At 67.4% G+C, this 16,665-nt stretch overlaps 1 protein-coding gene across 1 annotated transcript in view; it reads right to left on the bottom strand.

The window, feature by feature from the left end:
* KIF26A (kinesin family member 26A) overlaps positions 1-16,398 on the bottom strand; it is a 34,057-nt gene extending 17,659 nt beyond the window's left edge. The window contains exons 1-6 of the mRNA XM_090265632.1: positions 15,847-16,398; positions 15,573-15,655; positions 15,418-15,512; positions 15,076-15,161; positions 12,984-13,229; positions 4,010-4,462 (exon numbers count right to left, since the gene is read on the bottom strand). Of these exons, the coding sequence (XP_090121758.1) occupies positions 4,010-4,462; positions 12,984-13,229; positions 15,076-15,161; positions 15,418-15,512; positions 15,573-15,655; positions 15,847-16,398 (1,515 nt within the window). The remainder of the gene's footprint in view (positions 1-4,009; positions 4,463-12,983; positions 13,230-15,075; positions 15,162-15,417; positions 15,513-15,572; positions 15,656-15,846) is intronic.
* Positions 16,399-16,665: the final 267 nt, after the last annotated feature.

Raw genomic sequence — 16,665 nt, forward strand, 5'->3', positions numbered from 1 at the left:
AAGCGAGTTCCGTTCTCATCATGCAACACGTGCTCCCTACGAAGCTCTCCCCTCCGTTGTCCAGCGACCTGGTGCAGGCGGGGTTTTAACACGGTGTCACATCGCTGTCACCACCGGGGCCTGCACCACAGGGGAAGCTGGGCTGAGCAGAGACCCGCCGTGCGCGCCGCCTGCAGCCCAGGCCGGCCCCCGCGGAGCCCGGCCACGAGCCCCTCCCCGCAGCCGGAACCAGCCGGATCAGGGTTCCGTGCGGCGTGCTGACGGCCCATGGCCCACGGCCCATGCCCCACCGGGCCCAGCCATCCCACCAGCTCATGCGGGCACCTCCGCCTGCTGCCGCGACGGTCAGGCCATCAGCACGCCCGGGGCTGAGCCCCCACACTGACCTGTCCTGGGTGTGCCGCACGCGCCTCGGCTCCACCGGCCCACCAGCTGCCGAGACGCGGCTCCAGCCACCGGGACGGCCGCCGCGAACTCCTGCCAGAGCAGACCCGGGCAAAAGAAGCCGGAGGGGAGGGAGGGGCGGCGAGAGGGAAGGCCACAACACGGGGACAGGAGACAGGGGGCGGGCAGCGGGCAGGTGGCCAAACAGAAAACGTGATGGAGGTGCCAGGGCAGCAACAAAGGAAAAGTGAGAGCAGAACGTGAGGCCGCCACCCCGGGGGGCTGCCTGGCAGAGGGCTCGGGCCCAGCCCGCGGGCCTCACGGGGCGCCCACGGCAGGGTGCGGGGGCAGGCACCACGCTGACCCACACCACAGGGACCCCCCATGCCTGCAGTCCACGTGGGTCAGATTCCGGAGTGGGAAGGGCAGCGAGCGTCAGCGTCTCAGGACACATGCTTCCCTGGGGGCTGTTTCGTGCCAGGATGAACGAGGGAGAGCGGAGGGGGCAGGGGCGAAGGGGGGACCCAGCTGCACCTTGCAGACTCAGCCTCAGCCTTTGTGGGGCGCAGGTGGCATTGCTCAGTGGGCGGGTGCCAGGCCCCCGGGCCCCAGCAAAGCAGGTCTGGCTGCCCCTCAAAGCTCCACCTGGTCACCCAGAGGCACCCTAGCCAGGAAAGTCCTACTCCCTGCAGGTGCCTCATCCCACCCCATGTCACAGAAGCAGCCTCACCTGGGAGAGGGGACCATCCTGTCCAACCTCCACGGTGGGTAAACTGAGGCCCGGGGGGGGGGCACCAGCAATGGGTCACATTAGAGAGCTGGGCCAGAACCCAAGCAAAGCTCCATCCATACGTTACCATACCAGCCACATCCCTCAGGACAGGTGGGTACCCACCTTGTCAGCACTCACAGAGGCGGGGATGCAAGTGGGCTGGTATGGAGGGGCAGCAGGAGCAACGCCCCCCAAGCCTTTGCCACTTAGCCTCTGAGGACAGAGAAAAACCCTGGGCCTCCACCAAAATGGCCTCACCTCCTGCTCTGCATGTCAAAGTAACACACAGCGCCTCCTCCAGGAAGCCTTCCATCCTACTCTTCCAGGCTAGGCCTCCACTGGCCCAGCCCCCATGGCTGCAGAAAACCTCTGCTCCAGGTCCTTCCTGGACTGTGAGCCCTGGGACCCCAGGTAGGACCTGACCTGTGCCCACAGCACTAGGGAAGGTTGGCACTGGCCCCACTGGCCTGGTCTTGGCAGCAGCGCCATCTGTTGTCACTCAGCCCTGCCCCGGCCACCCCAGCCTGTGCTGCCTCCATCCTCTGGGGTCAGGAGGCCAGAGCCTCGGTCCCAGGGCCTCTGGCTGTCAAATGAACATCTGACCGGCACTCTGTCAGCACACGGACAACACGCTGCAGCTCACAACCATGTTCCAGAGGAGCAGGCCAGGCAGGGGACCTGGGGCTGGGAGCGTCCCATGGCTGCTGCCCAGCACTCTCAGCGCAGCCATGTCTGGAAGGCAAGAGCTGGGCTGTCCCACCGCGCAGCCCCACAGCCAGGAAGCCTCACCAGACACTCAGGAGGCAGAATGACCCGGAAAGGGCCAAGCTCTGCGTCACCAGCACAGGAAGCAGGCTGTGGCTCGGTCAGGGCCGTGGCTGGTTGAGGGCCGCCTTGCCCGCTGGCCACGCCCCCAGCATGACCCTGGCAGGCCACAGGCCCAGCACCCAACCAGAGCACCCAGACTGCTCCGGGGCCTAGTAGCTCTGGGTCCCCCTCCAAGCACCATCCCTCCGGCAGGGGCTGGCGCCCCCCTGCAGCATCCCCGGCTCGTCCTGCCCCTGGTCTCCGTGACCTGGACCAGGTGGCCTAAAGCTCGGGCCACCCGGGAACAATGTGCCCAGGGGCCGCTGATGGGCTGTCAGAGATTCACAGCACGTCCCTCTAGATGCATTTAATTCTACAACCTAACGAGCAGTACTTTAACATTCCAGGGCCGCTGCTAATGATCAGCGCCCTGGTTCAGGGGAAGTGACCTCATCCGAGTCCTAAAGTTCTATTTACGGGTCTAATAATCTCCCTATTGATCTCCAGCACTGTCGTCTAATTATAAATCCATTCCCACCCAGCCAAACACAGTCAATGTGCCCATAAAACCAAGAGAGACCCGTAAGTGCCCACATTTTATGGTGTGCAGGCCACGCCGGGCCGCCTGCCGAGAGGCCCGTGCCCCCCCACCCCCACCTCCCTCCTGTGCCCCAGTGCCACCTGGAATCCGAGGCCCCTGCAAGACATGCCCTTGGCTGCCTTCCTGGGTTAGGAGCCCTCTGCCTCTTGCCAGCGGCCTCTGCTGTCCCCACTGCACCTCGCGCTGGGCCCGCCCTCTGACGCTTCCCTGTGGGCTCAGATCAATGCCACCTCCTCCAGGAAGCTGTCCAGCTCTCCCGAGCTGCTTCCCCACCTCAGCATTGCCCCAGCACATTCCTCCCAAGCAACCCAGCTCTCAGGCGAGGAAGCACTGGGGATGCGGTGGGGGCTGCTTCTCTCCTCGTGGCCTCACCCCCAGAAAAACAAAGGCGGGAGCAGGAAGTGGGGAGGCCATGCCGCGTGCACTCTCTGGTCCAGAAGTTCTCCCAGGAGCTCTCTGTGCACCCAATCCCCAAGCCAAGGGCCAAGCAGGCCCAAGGACAGCAGCGGGTCACGGGGGCCGAGGCCTAGCGGGGGCAAGATTTCTCCAAAGGCTACGCGGGACGTGGCCCATCCAGCCCCATCTCACTGACCGCAGAGGGGCCAGTGAGCCCGGAGGCAGGGTCAGGGCGACTCTGCCCCACACTGGGGTCCCACCCAGCCCCTGGCGCCCTCCCTGGGTACCCTGCGGCCCACGGGGTACAGAGACTGTGGGAGGCAGCTGCCGGTCACCCTACTCCAGACACTTGCTGGGCAGGCTTGGGGGTATCTGGAAATATACAAGCAAAACCGTTTTCACAGCCGCCCACCCATCTCTCTGTCCCTGGGACTTTGTGGGGATGGGTGACACACAGGGCCGGGGCTTCTCCATCCACCTAGCACACCTGTGCATCATCATCACCTGGGCCAACTAGCACACCTGTGCAGCACCATCACCTGGCCGGGTCCATGGCCCCTACAGCTGCCTCCCCTCCCCTCCCCCAGCCCTGTCTCCTGGCAAGGTGAACCCCTGTCATGGACGCTGCTGGCTTCTCCCTCTCAGTCCTCGGCCCAGCAGGGGAATGCACCTGAAGGTGCGCTGCCCCCAGGAGCAGGTCCCAGTCAGGACTCGGGCAGGACAGCTGGGTGTCTTCTGGGAAAGGCCCTCCTGAGACAGCCCCAGCCCCAACCCCCAACCAGCTCCTTCCAGTGTCCCAGACACCCACCCTCTCCTGACACCCTGTTCTGATGCGCCTTCTCCTAGATGGGAAACGGGGGACACAGAAGATGCTCGGGAACTTGACGGGGGCCTTAGGACTGTCGGGGGCTTCCTCCAACGTCTCTAGCCCCCGTATGGCTGGTGAGACGTGGACACGCACCCCCAAGAGGGACCCCCGTTCTGACACAGCTGCCAACACCCCACCCGGGGGCCAGGAAGCCGCAGCCCGTCCCGCCCAAGGCACTCACCAGGCATGAAGGCGGCAGGAAGCTGTTGACCCTCGAGACACTCCACATGCCCTCCAGGCACTGCTGGGCCTGGATCGTGACCGTGCTCAGCGCCCCACCCAGGCCGGCAGGGGCCACCGACACCTGGACACTGGGCCCAGAGGGCCAAGCCAGCACTCTCCTCCGGTCGGGTCCCGCTCGACCCGGTGGCCTCCCGGCCGGGCCCACCCCCACTGGGACATCCCTCGGGCCGGCCGCGGTGCTGGGGCTGGAAGACGGGAGGCCAGGGCCTCCAGGGGGGGCGTTGGGGTCCTCCCGGCCGGCGGGCGCCTGCAGCCACCACAGGGCCTCGCGCGTGAGCTGGTTCAGGTGGGAGGCACAGACGTCACAGTGGCGCTCGCCCTCCGGGCGGCATGATGGCAGGGCCCCAGGCGCTGGGAGCTTGTCGAGCAGCAGAGAGGAGAGACAAGGGTCCTAGAGGGACAAGGGACAGAGGTCGTCAGAGCCCGGATGCCGGGACGGCCGCCCGTTCCTCCCCGTCCCCGGTGCTGCCTAACCCAGAGCTCATCAGGCAGCCCCAAGCGGATCCACCTGCTCGTGCCCAGCAGAACAGGGCGGCCCGCGGTGGCCTGGGCTCTGCTCGCCTTCCCGCCATCATCACCAGCTCGCTTACGGCGAATGAGACGCCTTCACGCTGCGTGACAGCCAGGCCACAGGCAGCCGCGGCCGGGGGCAGAGGAGCCACCAGGAGGCTAGGCACGGTCAGCACCCCTGGGCCCCAGTGGGAAGCCACGACAGCACCCTGTCCTACCCCGGCCGAGGCAGGCTGGGCCATGGGGGACCCTCTCTGCGAAGTCCTGCCGGCACTGTCCGTGCAGTGATACTCTGCCGGGGTGACTGGGCAGGCCCGGGCCACCATGCCGGCCAACAGGGAGGCAGGAGGCAAGGCTTGGCAGCCCCCCACTCCATGCATCAGGGGCACAGACAGGAGGTGTCAGCTCTGTAAGGAGGAGGCCGCCGGGGCTCAGAAAGAGCCTCACTGGAGGCCCATCCCTGTCCCTCCGCCACCGACACGCAGCACCCCCTGCAGGGACCGCCCTGAAGGGGTCAGGGTTAGCCCGGTGTGGGGCATCGGCCTAGCGGGCGCTGGTCCTGACCACCCAGGACTCTCCCACGCCCCTGTGTCTGCACTGTGTCAGCCAGCGGGTCGCGGGCCAGCCGGTGCCCCTCCCCTCGCCCCCAGCCTGCTGGGACCTTCCTCCGGCGCTGACCGCCAGCCACCCTGCTCCCCGCCGGACGCAGCACCCAAGAGTTGGCTTACTGGGGTCCTGCGCCCAGCTGAACACAGAGGGGCCCAGGCCCCCCAAACCCCAACACAACCGCTTCTCAGATGACAAGGCAGGTCCCAAGCACCCGCCCACGAGCACCAGGCCTGGCTGGGTAGCCCGACCTGAGGCCAAAGGTGCCTGGGACAGCTCCGTGTGTGAGAGCCGGGGCAGGTGGCCTTGCCGGGAGAGGACACGGCTGGTCCTGCGTGAGCAGGAGGTCCCTTTGCGCCTGTGTCCCCAGCACCGCCCTATACTCGGGGCAGCATGAGCCACAGACCTGTCCCCACACACACCAGGCAGACCAGGTTGAACGAAAGGGTGACCCCGGCCATGCAAGGCCGCCTGCCCGACGCAGGCCACGCAGGGAGGCCTGGAGGGCCCAGGACCTCTGTCGTGCCGGGTCCCCGTCAGCAAACGCCCCTCCCTGGGCAGCCCAGCAGAGGGGCGGGCCCACGGACATGTTTGGAACCCCACTTGGGTTGGCACGCAGACCACAGATGGAATCCAGATGTCCTGTCCCCTGAGCTAGTCCCTTAGTCCCTCCCCTCCCTGTTTTCCAGGTCCCAGCTCCGATTACGCAGCTTTTTCCACTCAGCAGGAGGCCAGGCCGGCTGGGAGGGGAAGGAAGTGCCTGCTGGAGCCGTTAACCCTCCTTGACAGGCACCTGGGCCCTGCCCCCTGCCGGGCCCTCCGCCCAGGAGCCCATTGTTCTGGGGCCGCTGCCTGTCTCAGGGACCTCAGACCTCTGGGGGAGCCCCTGGGCCCCTGCATGGGCTGCACAGGGGGAGGCGGGAAGGGGCTGACCGGGCCCCAGCACCCAGCACAGCCAGCCAGGCACGGGGGCTGGAGGGAGAGGCAGGAAGCCAGCGCAGCAGCCCCCCGCTACGCCGGCCCAAGCCTCCCCCCCCGCCCCCAGCCCCGCTCCCCGCCGCGTCCTCAGGAATTCAGGCAGCAGCTGTGAGGGAGGCCGGCCACCCAGGCCTGGGCTGCTGATCCTCAAAGCCCTGGGGGTGAGCACCCTGTCCTGGAAAGACAAGCCCAGGGCTGCTGGTCCCCTGCCCAGGGAGCTCCCAGCCCCCGTCCCTTCTCGCGACCCAGACACACCGGGGCCCTGCCCACCCCCAAACCCCCGCCAGCACTGTCAGCAGCCTGGCTGGGGGGCTCCCATCTTTGTCTCAGGCTGCACACCCAGCATGGCAGAGGCCAGACAGGAGCGGCCTGCCTGGGCGACCACGTGAGACTGCAGAGGGGCTGAGGTCCCCACCCTGCGCCCCCCAGGCAGGCGGGCAGCCTGGGACACTCCCTGCACGTGGGCCTCCCAGAGCCACATGCCGAGACCTCGCCCGTCTGCCTGACCGGCCGGGGTCCAGCAAGCTCTGGGCAGGACAAACCCAGAGCTGGGCTCTCCCCACGGCTCCCTGGCCCAGCACTCAGGACTCCAGGGGCAGGGGGCTTTCTCCCAGGGGCTGTCCTGGCCACATCCCGGATGGGGGAAGGGCAGACAGCGCCTCCACACCACCCACAGCCTCTCTGGGCCTCAGTGCACCCACTGGGGACACCCAAGGGTTCCGACCCCTCCTCATCCGTCCCCAGGGCCTGGTCTCTCCCCCACCCCCGCTCCGCCGGAGCCTGGCACCTTCAAAAGACACTCACTCATTACCCTGCTACAAAATACTGCTTTTAATTTCTTCTTTGTGGTCTAATTAAACAGATATTTTACTTGCATTTAGAAAACGTTTTTCTTCATTTGATTCAATTTAGCACCATGGGCCGTCACGCCACCCGGGTTTTAAGGAGCCCCCTTCTGCCTTGAAAATGACTTCCCATTCTTCACAGTGTTTCTGGGGTGTCTAAGTTGCTTTACGGAATCCTTTCATTTTCCCTGCGCTGGGGGCCCGGAGGGACTTTACCAGGGACAAGCTGTCCCCCCCAGCACCGCCCAGAGATGCCCCCCAGCCGAGGCCCACCAGGCCCACCCATGGGCCAGACAGCGCTGACCAGACCTCTCCCCACTCTGAGGCCACCACAGGAGGGGGTGGGAGGGGTCTGCTCCCCAGCTCAGAGAAGCCCTAAGACCTCAGAGATGTGAAACAACCTCAGCCAAGCGCCCATCACCCCATTTTGGAAAGGGGCCCCATCACCCCCTGGCTGGACCAGGTGCCCAGCCTGGAGGCACGTCTGAGCCCAGGGGCTCCCGTCCCCAGCCGCCACGCTGTCAGGCTGTCAGGCGTGGGTGCACGTGGAACGTGCGTGGGGCGTGCATCAGGCACGCATGGGCAGCGGCCGGGGTCCTTGCTGGCAGTGCCCCCCCCCCCGCCCCTGCCGCCTCCTGCCTCCCCTACACCAGCAGAGCGTGCGGGCCGTGACCTGAGCAGCCACCGTTTCCGGAGTTGACAACAGGTCCAGGAAGGCAGCCCGCCCTCGGGCCCTGCTGCCCAGCACTGAGGACGCCCGATGTCGCGTGCAGCCTGGCAGCGCTGGGGGCTGCCAAGGATCAGGGTTCAGCTTCCCAGCCTGGAAACCACCAGGCTCTGGCCGGCCCCTCGGATGCCTAGGGCACTGCACCCAGGAATTCAGCCCAAGGCCCTGCCCACCCGCCCAGCCCGCTGGTTCCACAGAAAGACCAGGAGACCCGCAGTCGGGGCCCCTTGTCCGCCAGCCAGAACTCCGGAGACCATTCCGGGCCCTTTGGTCTGAACACCCATACTGGCCCAGGCTCCCTTCTCCGTCAGGGGAGGGGGGGCAGGGGCACAGCCCAGCCCACCCGGCACTGACCAGAGCCTGTCCCCAAGGCCCGTGCCAGGCGCCAGCCGGCTGGGCAGCTCAGGGCAGACACCAGGTCACTGAGACCTCCTCTCCTCCCTCAATGGCCTCCCTGTCCTCAGCCCAATGCCACTGGAGGGGCCCCCGAGGGCTAAAGGCCAGCCTGGCAGGATGGCCCTGGATGGTGGGGGTGGACACCTGCTTCTCAGAGCGGGGTTGGGCATGCTTCCCGGCGGCCTGGACTCAGCCAGTCACGCTTCAGTCCAGCTCCGTGGGTGCGGAGGTCTCCTCCTCACCCGAGCATGGGCCACAGCAGGCCACCACACCCATCACCCAGCAGGGAAGTCAGACGCCAGGCAAGTGGGCCCTTGGCACCATCTCGAGACCACACACCCAGACTCACCACCGCCAGGCAGCCCCCGGCCCTGCGCTGGCTGACAAGGCCCCTCAGAGCACCAGGGCCACCGCCCCATGGGAGCCGCCTGACGTGCTGGCTGCCGTGAGCATGACCCCCGTACAGACTAGGCTCAGGGGGCCAAGACCCTACACTCAGGCCACACGGCTCGGGCAGCAGAGCTGTGCCTCCAAGTGCAGGAGGCACAGGCATGGATGGGGCTGGAGGGGCGGTCCAGGAGGCAGAGGGGGAGGGGAGGACTGGGATGGGGCCGACCCTGCAGCCCACACCCCCGAGCAGGGCCCGAGGCAGGGCCGCTGCCCGGCACACTCCACCTGGAAACATGGGGTCAGAGGCGAGCGCACGTGGCAGTGGGAGGACACCCGCCGAGACCGGACATGTCGCATGCGGAGCGTCCTGGCCCTGGGCGGTGCAGGACCATAAATCCGCCAGCTCCGGGTGCCAGTTGGGCCCACCCACCACGCCCCACAGCCAGAGCCTGGGACGCTGCCGCGGGACTGGGCCAGGGAGCCTGCCCACGGAGCACTGGGAAGCCACAGACAGCCTCAGGCTGTCCCGCCCCACGGAGCCCCCCATGCCCCAGTTCTGCTCGGATGGGGGTCCAGAGGGCATCAGCCCAGCTTACTCCCACCCCCCACTGCCCGGGATGGCCCCTGAAACCAGACCCTGCAGACTGATAAAGATGACCCCAAGGAGCCCATCACTCCGTCACTAGATGTGGGGAACAGAGGGGACTGACTAGTCCACCATCCATCTCGGGAGGCTGGGGAAGGGCCGGCTGAGGTCTCCCAGAGGCTAGACGGGAAGTCGGGCCCAACGGGCCTCCCCCTCCGCCCCCCAGCTGGGTTTAGTCCCCCAGAGCGGCCTGGGAGCCTCGGAGCCCCAGCGACAGATCCCTTCCCGGCTGAGTCATCAGGCCCACCGCCAGCTGGGAGCCTGCCCGGCAGCCGGCCCTTCCACACCTCCCTGGCTGCCTCTGGAACTGCCAGCACCTGGCCCAGCTGGCCCGGCGCCCCGCCCTCCAGAGCCCCAAGGCAGCCACCAGGGCCCTGGCGCTGGGGTGGTCCTGGACCTGGAGCCTGCGGAGCTCGGGCCACAGGGCTTCTGACCCCAGGACACCAACGGCCACCCTGGGTCACAGCTGTCAGACAGCGGACCTAGAACCGCACCGCCACACACCGGAGTTGTGGACACGGAGGGCCAGGAAGGCTTCCTGGAGGCAGTGACCAGGGAATGGAGAGCTGGTAGGGCCGCCAGCCCCCAGCCAGGCCTCCAGCCCTAGAGCCGGGCCATGTCACCAAGCTGAGTGCTGGACCAGAGCCCCTGCCTCCCAGCAGCCTTCAGACCCCTTGTCCGGCTGGGTAGGAAACGGGAACAAATGCCCGGACCCCACAGTGAGAGGGACCATCAGAGGGGGCAGGGGGGACAAGATCCCTGTCTGGGTGAGAGGGCTGCAGGAACTAAATGAGAATTGATCACTTTCCTCCAGGGGAGGGGGCGCTAATCAATTCAGCGCCTGTATTGACACCTTGAATGTCAACTGTCATAACATCAAGTTCTCTGGAGAAATCGTCACCCATGTCATAACCCGGCCAGGTGACAGATCCCCAGGCAGGATCCCCGCCCCCACTGCTGCCGGGATGCAGGGACTGCCATCCTCCATGGAGGGGGGGGTTACCTCACGAGGGCAGGGGGCTGGGGTCAGCCCGGCAGTCCCGGGCGAAGGCAGGCGCGTGGGAGGAGGGGCCCGGGTGCTCAGCTGTTCACGAGCAGGGCCGGGCGCCCTGAGCCGGCGCTGCCCTGGCAGAGCTCCTGCTGGGGGCAGGACACGGGGTGCAGGCTCCACACAGCGGCCAAGGCATGTGAAAGGGCTGAAAAAGGCTGGGGAAGGGGCGGGCTCGGAGGGTGGGAGCCTGGATGCAGGGGTGGGCAGCCAGCTCTGTGCCGAGAAGTCGGAGGGAGACAGGGCAGCTGCCAGGTGCCAGTACACGGGGCACCGGTGACGCAGGCTGTGGCTGTGCCTGATGAGCAAGGGAGGGACCGGGGCCTGGGGGTCTGCAGAAAGGGGGCCTGGGGCAAAGCACCACAGGGCCCGGGGAGAGAATGGAGCCCTTGGCCCAGCAGGACCAGGCTCGGACGGACGGGGGCCAGAGAACCTCCTGCCGGGTCCACAGTTTGGTGAGTCCCCTCCCCCACACTCCAGGGCAGCAGGGCTCAGGAAGGGGCAGGGCACAGCCCTGTCATGAATGGGGTCCCGGGTGGGGACCACGTCACCTCACTGCCCAGAGGGGGAAACCTAGGCAGGCATGGCGAGGAGAAGGCACAGGGCAGCGAGGCCCTGCACTGGCTAACTGATGGCGGGCAGACCCCAACACCCCTCACCCCCTGGCCACCAAAGAGCCATCACACCCATGACCCCTGGGGTCCGAGCTCTCAGCGGACCTGCCCGAGGTCCTCCGGCAGGGTCCTGTCTGCTGGGAGGAGGGCGGGCAACGCCAAGCAGCACAGACCCCACAGGACACTGAGGCCCCAGCTCCACCCCCACCCCAGCCTGGGAGCCCAGCAAGCCCCCAATAAGCCAGAAAAAGCAGGCAACCTTCTCTGCAAACTGTGAAGTGCTGTCCTCATGGAGCTCCTCTCATGATGAGAAGCAAGGAAAGGTCCCCAGGGAAACCTAGAACAGCAGCCCCCTGCCCCCCCCCCAGAGCTCTCCCGCAGAAACCAAAAGCAGAAGCAGCTGCGTGAGGTCCCGACACTATCCCCCTCCTTCCCTGAAGGGGGCTCTGGGGCAGGCTGCAAGTCTGCCAGGATGCTGGGGACCATCTGGTGGCACAGGCCACTGACACCTGCCAAGGTCCCAGGACTGCAGGTCCAGCCCCCCACGTGCCTGTGGCCCTGTCTCCATCTTTTCTGGGTAGAGGACAGGGGCCTGCTCCCCTGGGGCACAGCGCCCTGCAGACTGGGCAGCACTGTGCTCCCCTGACAAAGGTGGGCGTGGCGGGGGAGGGGGCTGTAGAGCAGAACGAGGCCTGGACCCTGGTCTGCTGGGTGAGCAGGCCTCTGGGTGCTGGGGGAGCAGGGGAAGGGGTGAGTCCCCACCAGGCACTGAGGGGAACCCAGCGTCCAACGTCAAACCTGGGAAAGGCCAGGGGGTGTGGGAGAGGCGTGGCTTCAGGGCTTCCTTGAAGAGCTGTCTGCAGGAAAAGACCACTGGCCCTCCCTAGAGGGACCCTCGAATTCACCAGAGACTGGTGTGATCTGCAGCTCTCTCCTTCATGACCCCTGCCAACCTGCAACCACCTGGCCACTAGCCCAGGGCCACCAGGCCGAGCCCAGCTCAGTCATCAAGGTTCTCCTCTCCCTGGTCTCAGCCCCGCCTGATGGGTTAGCAAGATGGCCCCGTGGCTGACAGGTCCCTGAGAGCTTGTCCTGAGCACCTGGAGGTCTGCTGGTGTCTTTCCCACCAGATGCAGACCGTCTGGGGCAGAACTTGGCAAGGCGGCACCCTGCTCAGAGCAGAGGGGACTGGGTCCAGCTACACAGCAGCACAGGCCGTGCGACCCCCCCTTTGCCACAGAGAGTGCCCAGGGCCGAAACCAGACGCAGGCACCCCACCTGCCCCAGACAGGGAACATGAGGGACCCTCGGAGCCCAGGGTCTCCCCCCACCCTCAGACGCCGGCCTCCCTGAAGAGCTATATTTAGATTCAATGGGGATTATTCTGACTTCCAGGAACACCTTCAAAAAGACTGAAGGTCAGGCGGGCAGGCGGAAGGGCTTCCTCTGGAGACCCCCACCTTCCCAGGCTTCGCAAACTTCCAGGGCGCATTGTTCCTTGAACAATGGTCCCAGCTCCTTCCAAGACCCAGGCAAGCCCATTGGCTGGAGGCGGCCCCCGCCCCTGGCAGACACCTTGGCAGCTGGGACCAAAGCCTGGGGAGCCCCAGGGCCCAGCCACTCAGTGCTCAAAGAGGGGGCCACTGCGTAGGGTGGGCGAGTCAGGCTGTGTCCTGATGGAGGAGGGGCAGGCAGGGACACCCCCTCCCCCACAGCTGCAGGCCCACCCTCTGGTCCTCCAAGCCCTCCGGCCCCAGGTGCACAATTTCCAGAAGCCTGGCTGGAGGCCCAGGAGCCCCCGGGGCAACAACGCACCAAGTAGCCTCTTGCTCTTGGCCACCCAGCGACAGTCCTGCTTCGGGCGGAGTCCCTGCCATTTACTCTCCGTCCCCCGCCCCGCCTTCCCAAACCAGTCCGTAGTTTCAGCTGTGGGACATCTGCAGCTCGGGCAGACACGCCCACCCAAACCCCTTCCAACCCCGCCACCCCAACTCATACACACGGTTACAGACGGGGAAACTGAGTCCCAAAGAGGGGAAGGGACTGGTCGAAACCACTCAGTGACACTTCAACTCCCTCCAGGACCTTCGGTGTCTGCCAAGTGCCAGCACAGGCCCTTCCCCGAGGGGCCGGCCCAGGAAAAGTCGCTTACCCGGAGCGGTGTCCCGGACCCGCTGACCATCTTCCACGCCTGTCGCTTGAGCTCGGAGAGCTTCGTGTGGCAGTGACGGCACCAGCCGCCCCCACTGGCCCAGTGGCCCTGCTCTGCGCCTGCCCCGGCGCCCTCGGGCGCAGGGCGGCTGCCACATGGGTCCTGCTCGGGCCCGGCGGGCAGTCTCTTGCGGGGAGGGACCTCCAGGAGCTGCGGCGGCTCCCGGGCCAGGCTGCTCTCGGCCACCTGCGGGAAGGGGGTGCAGAAGGGAACAGAACAGTGAGCCTAGGCCGCCGCGGCACCATCCCGAGGCCCAGCATCAGTGACTCCGGACCTCAGCGCGTCAAGGTCCCCGGAGTTGACGCACTCGACAAAGTTCGGAGCTCTGGGCGCGAACCTGCCGCCACCCTCGCCTGGCGTCCAGGGCGGTGTGGCTCCAGTCCCTCGCGGTCGGGGCCCCGGCAGCCCCGCGCTCCCTCCAGCCCCCACCCTGAGGGTCGTCGCGCAGCCCGAGACCATCTCGGCGTCTAGGGCCTGGCCCCGCGCCGCCCGCCGCCCCCCGCCGCCCCCCGCCGCCCGACTCCCTCGCCGGGTCCGGGCGCGCTCACCGGGGATTGCGCCGCGCACAGCGGGGCGCCGCGGCCGCCCATGGCCGGGACGCAGGAAGGGCCGGGCGGGAGCTTGGGCGGCGCGGGCGGTCCGGGGACGCCGCGGCTACGTGATTCGGCCCGGGCGCGCCCCCATGGCCCCGGCGGCCGCTCCGAAGTTGGTGGAGCGGGCGGGCGAGTGACGGAGAGCGCGCGCTGGCGGCGGCTAGCGCGTTCCGGGGCGGGGGCGGGGCGGGGCCGGCCGGTGGGGGCGGGGCGCCGGGGACCATCCCGCCCCAGCCCTCCGCGTGGCAGTGCCGTGGGGAAGGGATCCAGCCCAGCGGCGCGGCCCCTCCCACTCCAAGGACCCCAACTTGTTAGGCGAGTCTCAGCCCCAGGGAGGGGCACGCGGGCCGCTTTAAAACACAAGGTACGCGCTGGCGCATGCGCCTTCCTGTTCTCGCGCCGGGACACTGGGGTCTGCGCGTCCCCTGGGAGGCACCAACCCACTCTTCCCTCCAGGGGCGAGAAACCGAGGCCCCGGCGGGGAAGGTCTTGCCCAATGTCACACAACGAGGTGGAACGAGGAAGGGGCCGAATCGCAGCCCCCAAACTCCCAGTCGCTTTTTCCTGCAAATCCAGTGCACCCTCTGGCCACCCTCTGGGTCTAACTTGCGCGTCCGTGAGGGACTCCGCGGTCTCTTCCCCGGAACGTGCAGTGCCGCTGACCGTGTATTTGTGTCTCGGCGAGTGTGCGAGCGGCACACATGTCTTTGCAAACGCGCGTGTGCACGAAGGTGGGTGTGCACACTGTGTGCCCAGAAAGCGGGGGGTGGGGGGAGGTGGCGCGGCTGGCCCGGGGGTTGTGCGCGGGACCTGTTGTCAGCCGGCCTGGCAGATGGGAACTCAGCTCCGGAATTAATTGCCTGTTTGTCTCCGGCTGGGAGGTCGCCCGCCCCCCTCCGGCGACCAGTTGCTCCCGCTCCAGCCCGGCCTTAAGTGTCGCCGCTAACCGAGGCTGCAGGCGATTCTGGATCCCTGTTCCGGGTCAGCGGGAGACTCGGGCCAGGCTAAGCGGGCGCGGCCGCCCGCCTTCCCGAGGCGCGAGCGACCCCTGCTGGCCACCGCGCACCCGGAGCCTGGAGAGACCCGGAGCCACGCGTCCCGGGAGAGGAGACGCGCCCCGGGGGCCAGAAAGAGCCGAGCCAGAGCAGGGCCGGCGGGCGGGCTGTGGTCCAGGCGGAGAGCGCGGCTCGCGGCTACACGAGCACACACTGAGACCCTTGCGCAGATTCGAGCTGCTCCCCGCCTCTTCTGAGCCCCTCAAATCTACCTTGTCCATTACGTTTTGCCCAACTCCCTTTGACTTGGTAAGTCCTCCCCACCCATGCACGCACCCCCTAAAAGAGGGGTGGATCATCTGTCCCTGGCTTTCCGAGTCGTTTCTGACCAGAAACGTGGTGGAGGTGGGGGGAATTAATTGGGCAGGGGCTCCCTATTCTCACTCTGCCGTCCCAGAGCCTCCAGTCCCTTTCCACCCGGCCCGAGGGCCGGAAGCACGTCCCTTCTCCTGACTCATCGCAGCAGGCTCCTGGAGGAAGACGGGCATCAGCCCCGTTCTGCATCTGGGTACCCCAGACACCACCGATGCCGCCCCCACCCCCATTGCCTGCAGACAGTACCGTCCTCAACTGCTTTGCCCGCCACACAGACACACACCCCGGGCCGGGGAAGCGCGGCTCTGCCACACACACACTCACTACCCACATGCGCTCCGGGAACACACCGACGCGGAACCCCAGTCTTACGCCGCGGCCGGCCACACCCGCAACTTAGGTCGTGCGCACCACTGCGGCACTTCGGAAAGCACAAGCTCACACCCACACCCGGGTCCCCGGAGGGGGCCGGGACACAGCCCGCAGACTCCGGGTAGGCGCGGGACCTGGAGTCACCACAGGGACTCGGGCTCAGCCAGGAGACCCTGACTCCTTGCCTCGCCCACCCCAGCAAAGCGCGCAGTGGGACCCGGAGTCCCTGTTCCGCGCTCTCCGCCCAGGCTGAGTGCCTCCAGCTCAGGACGCAGCCCTGAGGGCAGAAGGAAATGGAGTAGCACTAGTGAGGGGAAGTGAGCCAGCGAGTCTCCGGCGGGGGCTACTGGACTCTACTCGGAACCCGCTCTTTCTTCCCGGCGCGGCACCCTGAGCGGCAGGAAACCCGCCGCAAAGTCGCGGGACAGCGCCTCTGCCGCCAGCCGGGTCCCACCGCCCGGCCCTCACCTTGACTCGCCGCCGCAGAAGGTGGCTGGTGAAGCCCAGGATGATCTCCGAATCCAGGCAGAGCGCCCCCATCTCCAGCAGGCTGGGCGCCTTGCGGGGCGCGCCGCGGGGCGGCTCCGGCGACCCGGGTAGCGCCATGGAGGAGCGGGGAGCGGCTCGGAGCTCCTCTGCCGCCTCCGCCGCCTCCCCGCCCGCGCGCTCCCTGGCCGCGTGCCCGCGGCCGCCGCGCCCCGCACAGCGCACGGTCTCCTGCCAGGCCCCCAATCCTTGGCGGCCCGCGCGCGCCGCACCTGCGTTCGCTTCGCGCCGCGCGCCCCCGCGCTCCGGCCCCGCCCGTCGGCGCCGAGAGCGCCCCCTCCGCTCCGGCGGCGAGCCAGACACCCCGACACGCGGCCCAGAGGAGGTGGGGTGGAAGGGGAGGAGGGCCCCCACTCGCTGGTGGTCGGCACCCCCTCTGCCTCGCATGCTATGCCTGGTTATCTGGCCCGGAGGCCCAGAGAGGGGCCGCGCCGCTGAGCTGGACTCCGAGAAACCTCTGCCGATTGGGGCCATATCGCAGCCCCTCCCCTCCAATCGGTCAGGGGGACTCCGCGCTTTGGGGTCCCAGTCCCTGGAGGCGCGTACAGAGCACAGTGACCTTGAGCTCCACAATCTGCCCATGCTCCAGGACGCTCCTCATTAGCCCCCATCCCACATCCCAGCCTCGGCCTATGGACCCCCAAGACCCACCCCGCCAGACCCCAGAGCTTCGCAGGAGGACCTCTGCCCCTCTCTGCGCCTCCACTCCAAAACCCAGATTCCACCACCACTTGCAGCCTT

Source organism: Furipterus horrens, unplaced genomic scaffold (assembly GCF_987537825.1).
Source record: "Furipterus horrens unplaced genomic scaffold, mFurHor1.1.pri manual_scaffold_21, whole genome shotgun sequence".
NCBI lineage: Eukaryota > Metazoa > Chordata > Mammalia > Chiroptera > Furipteridae > Furipterus > Furipterus horrens.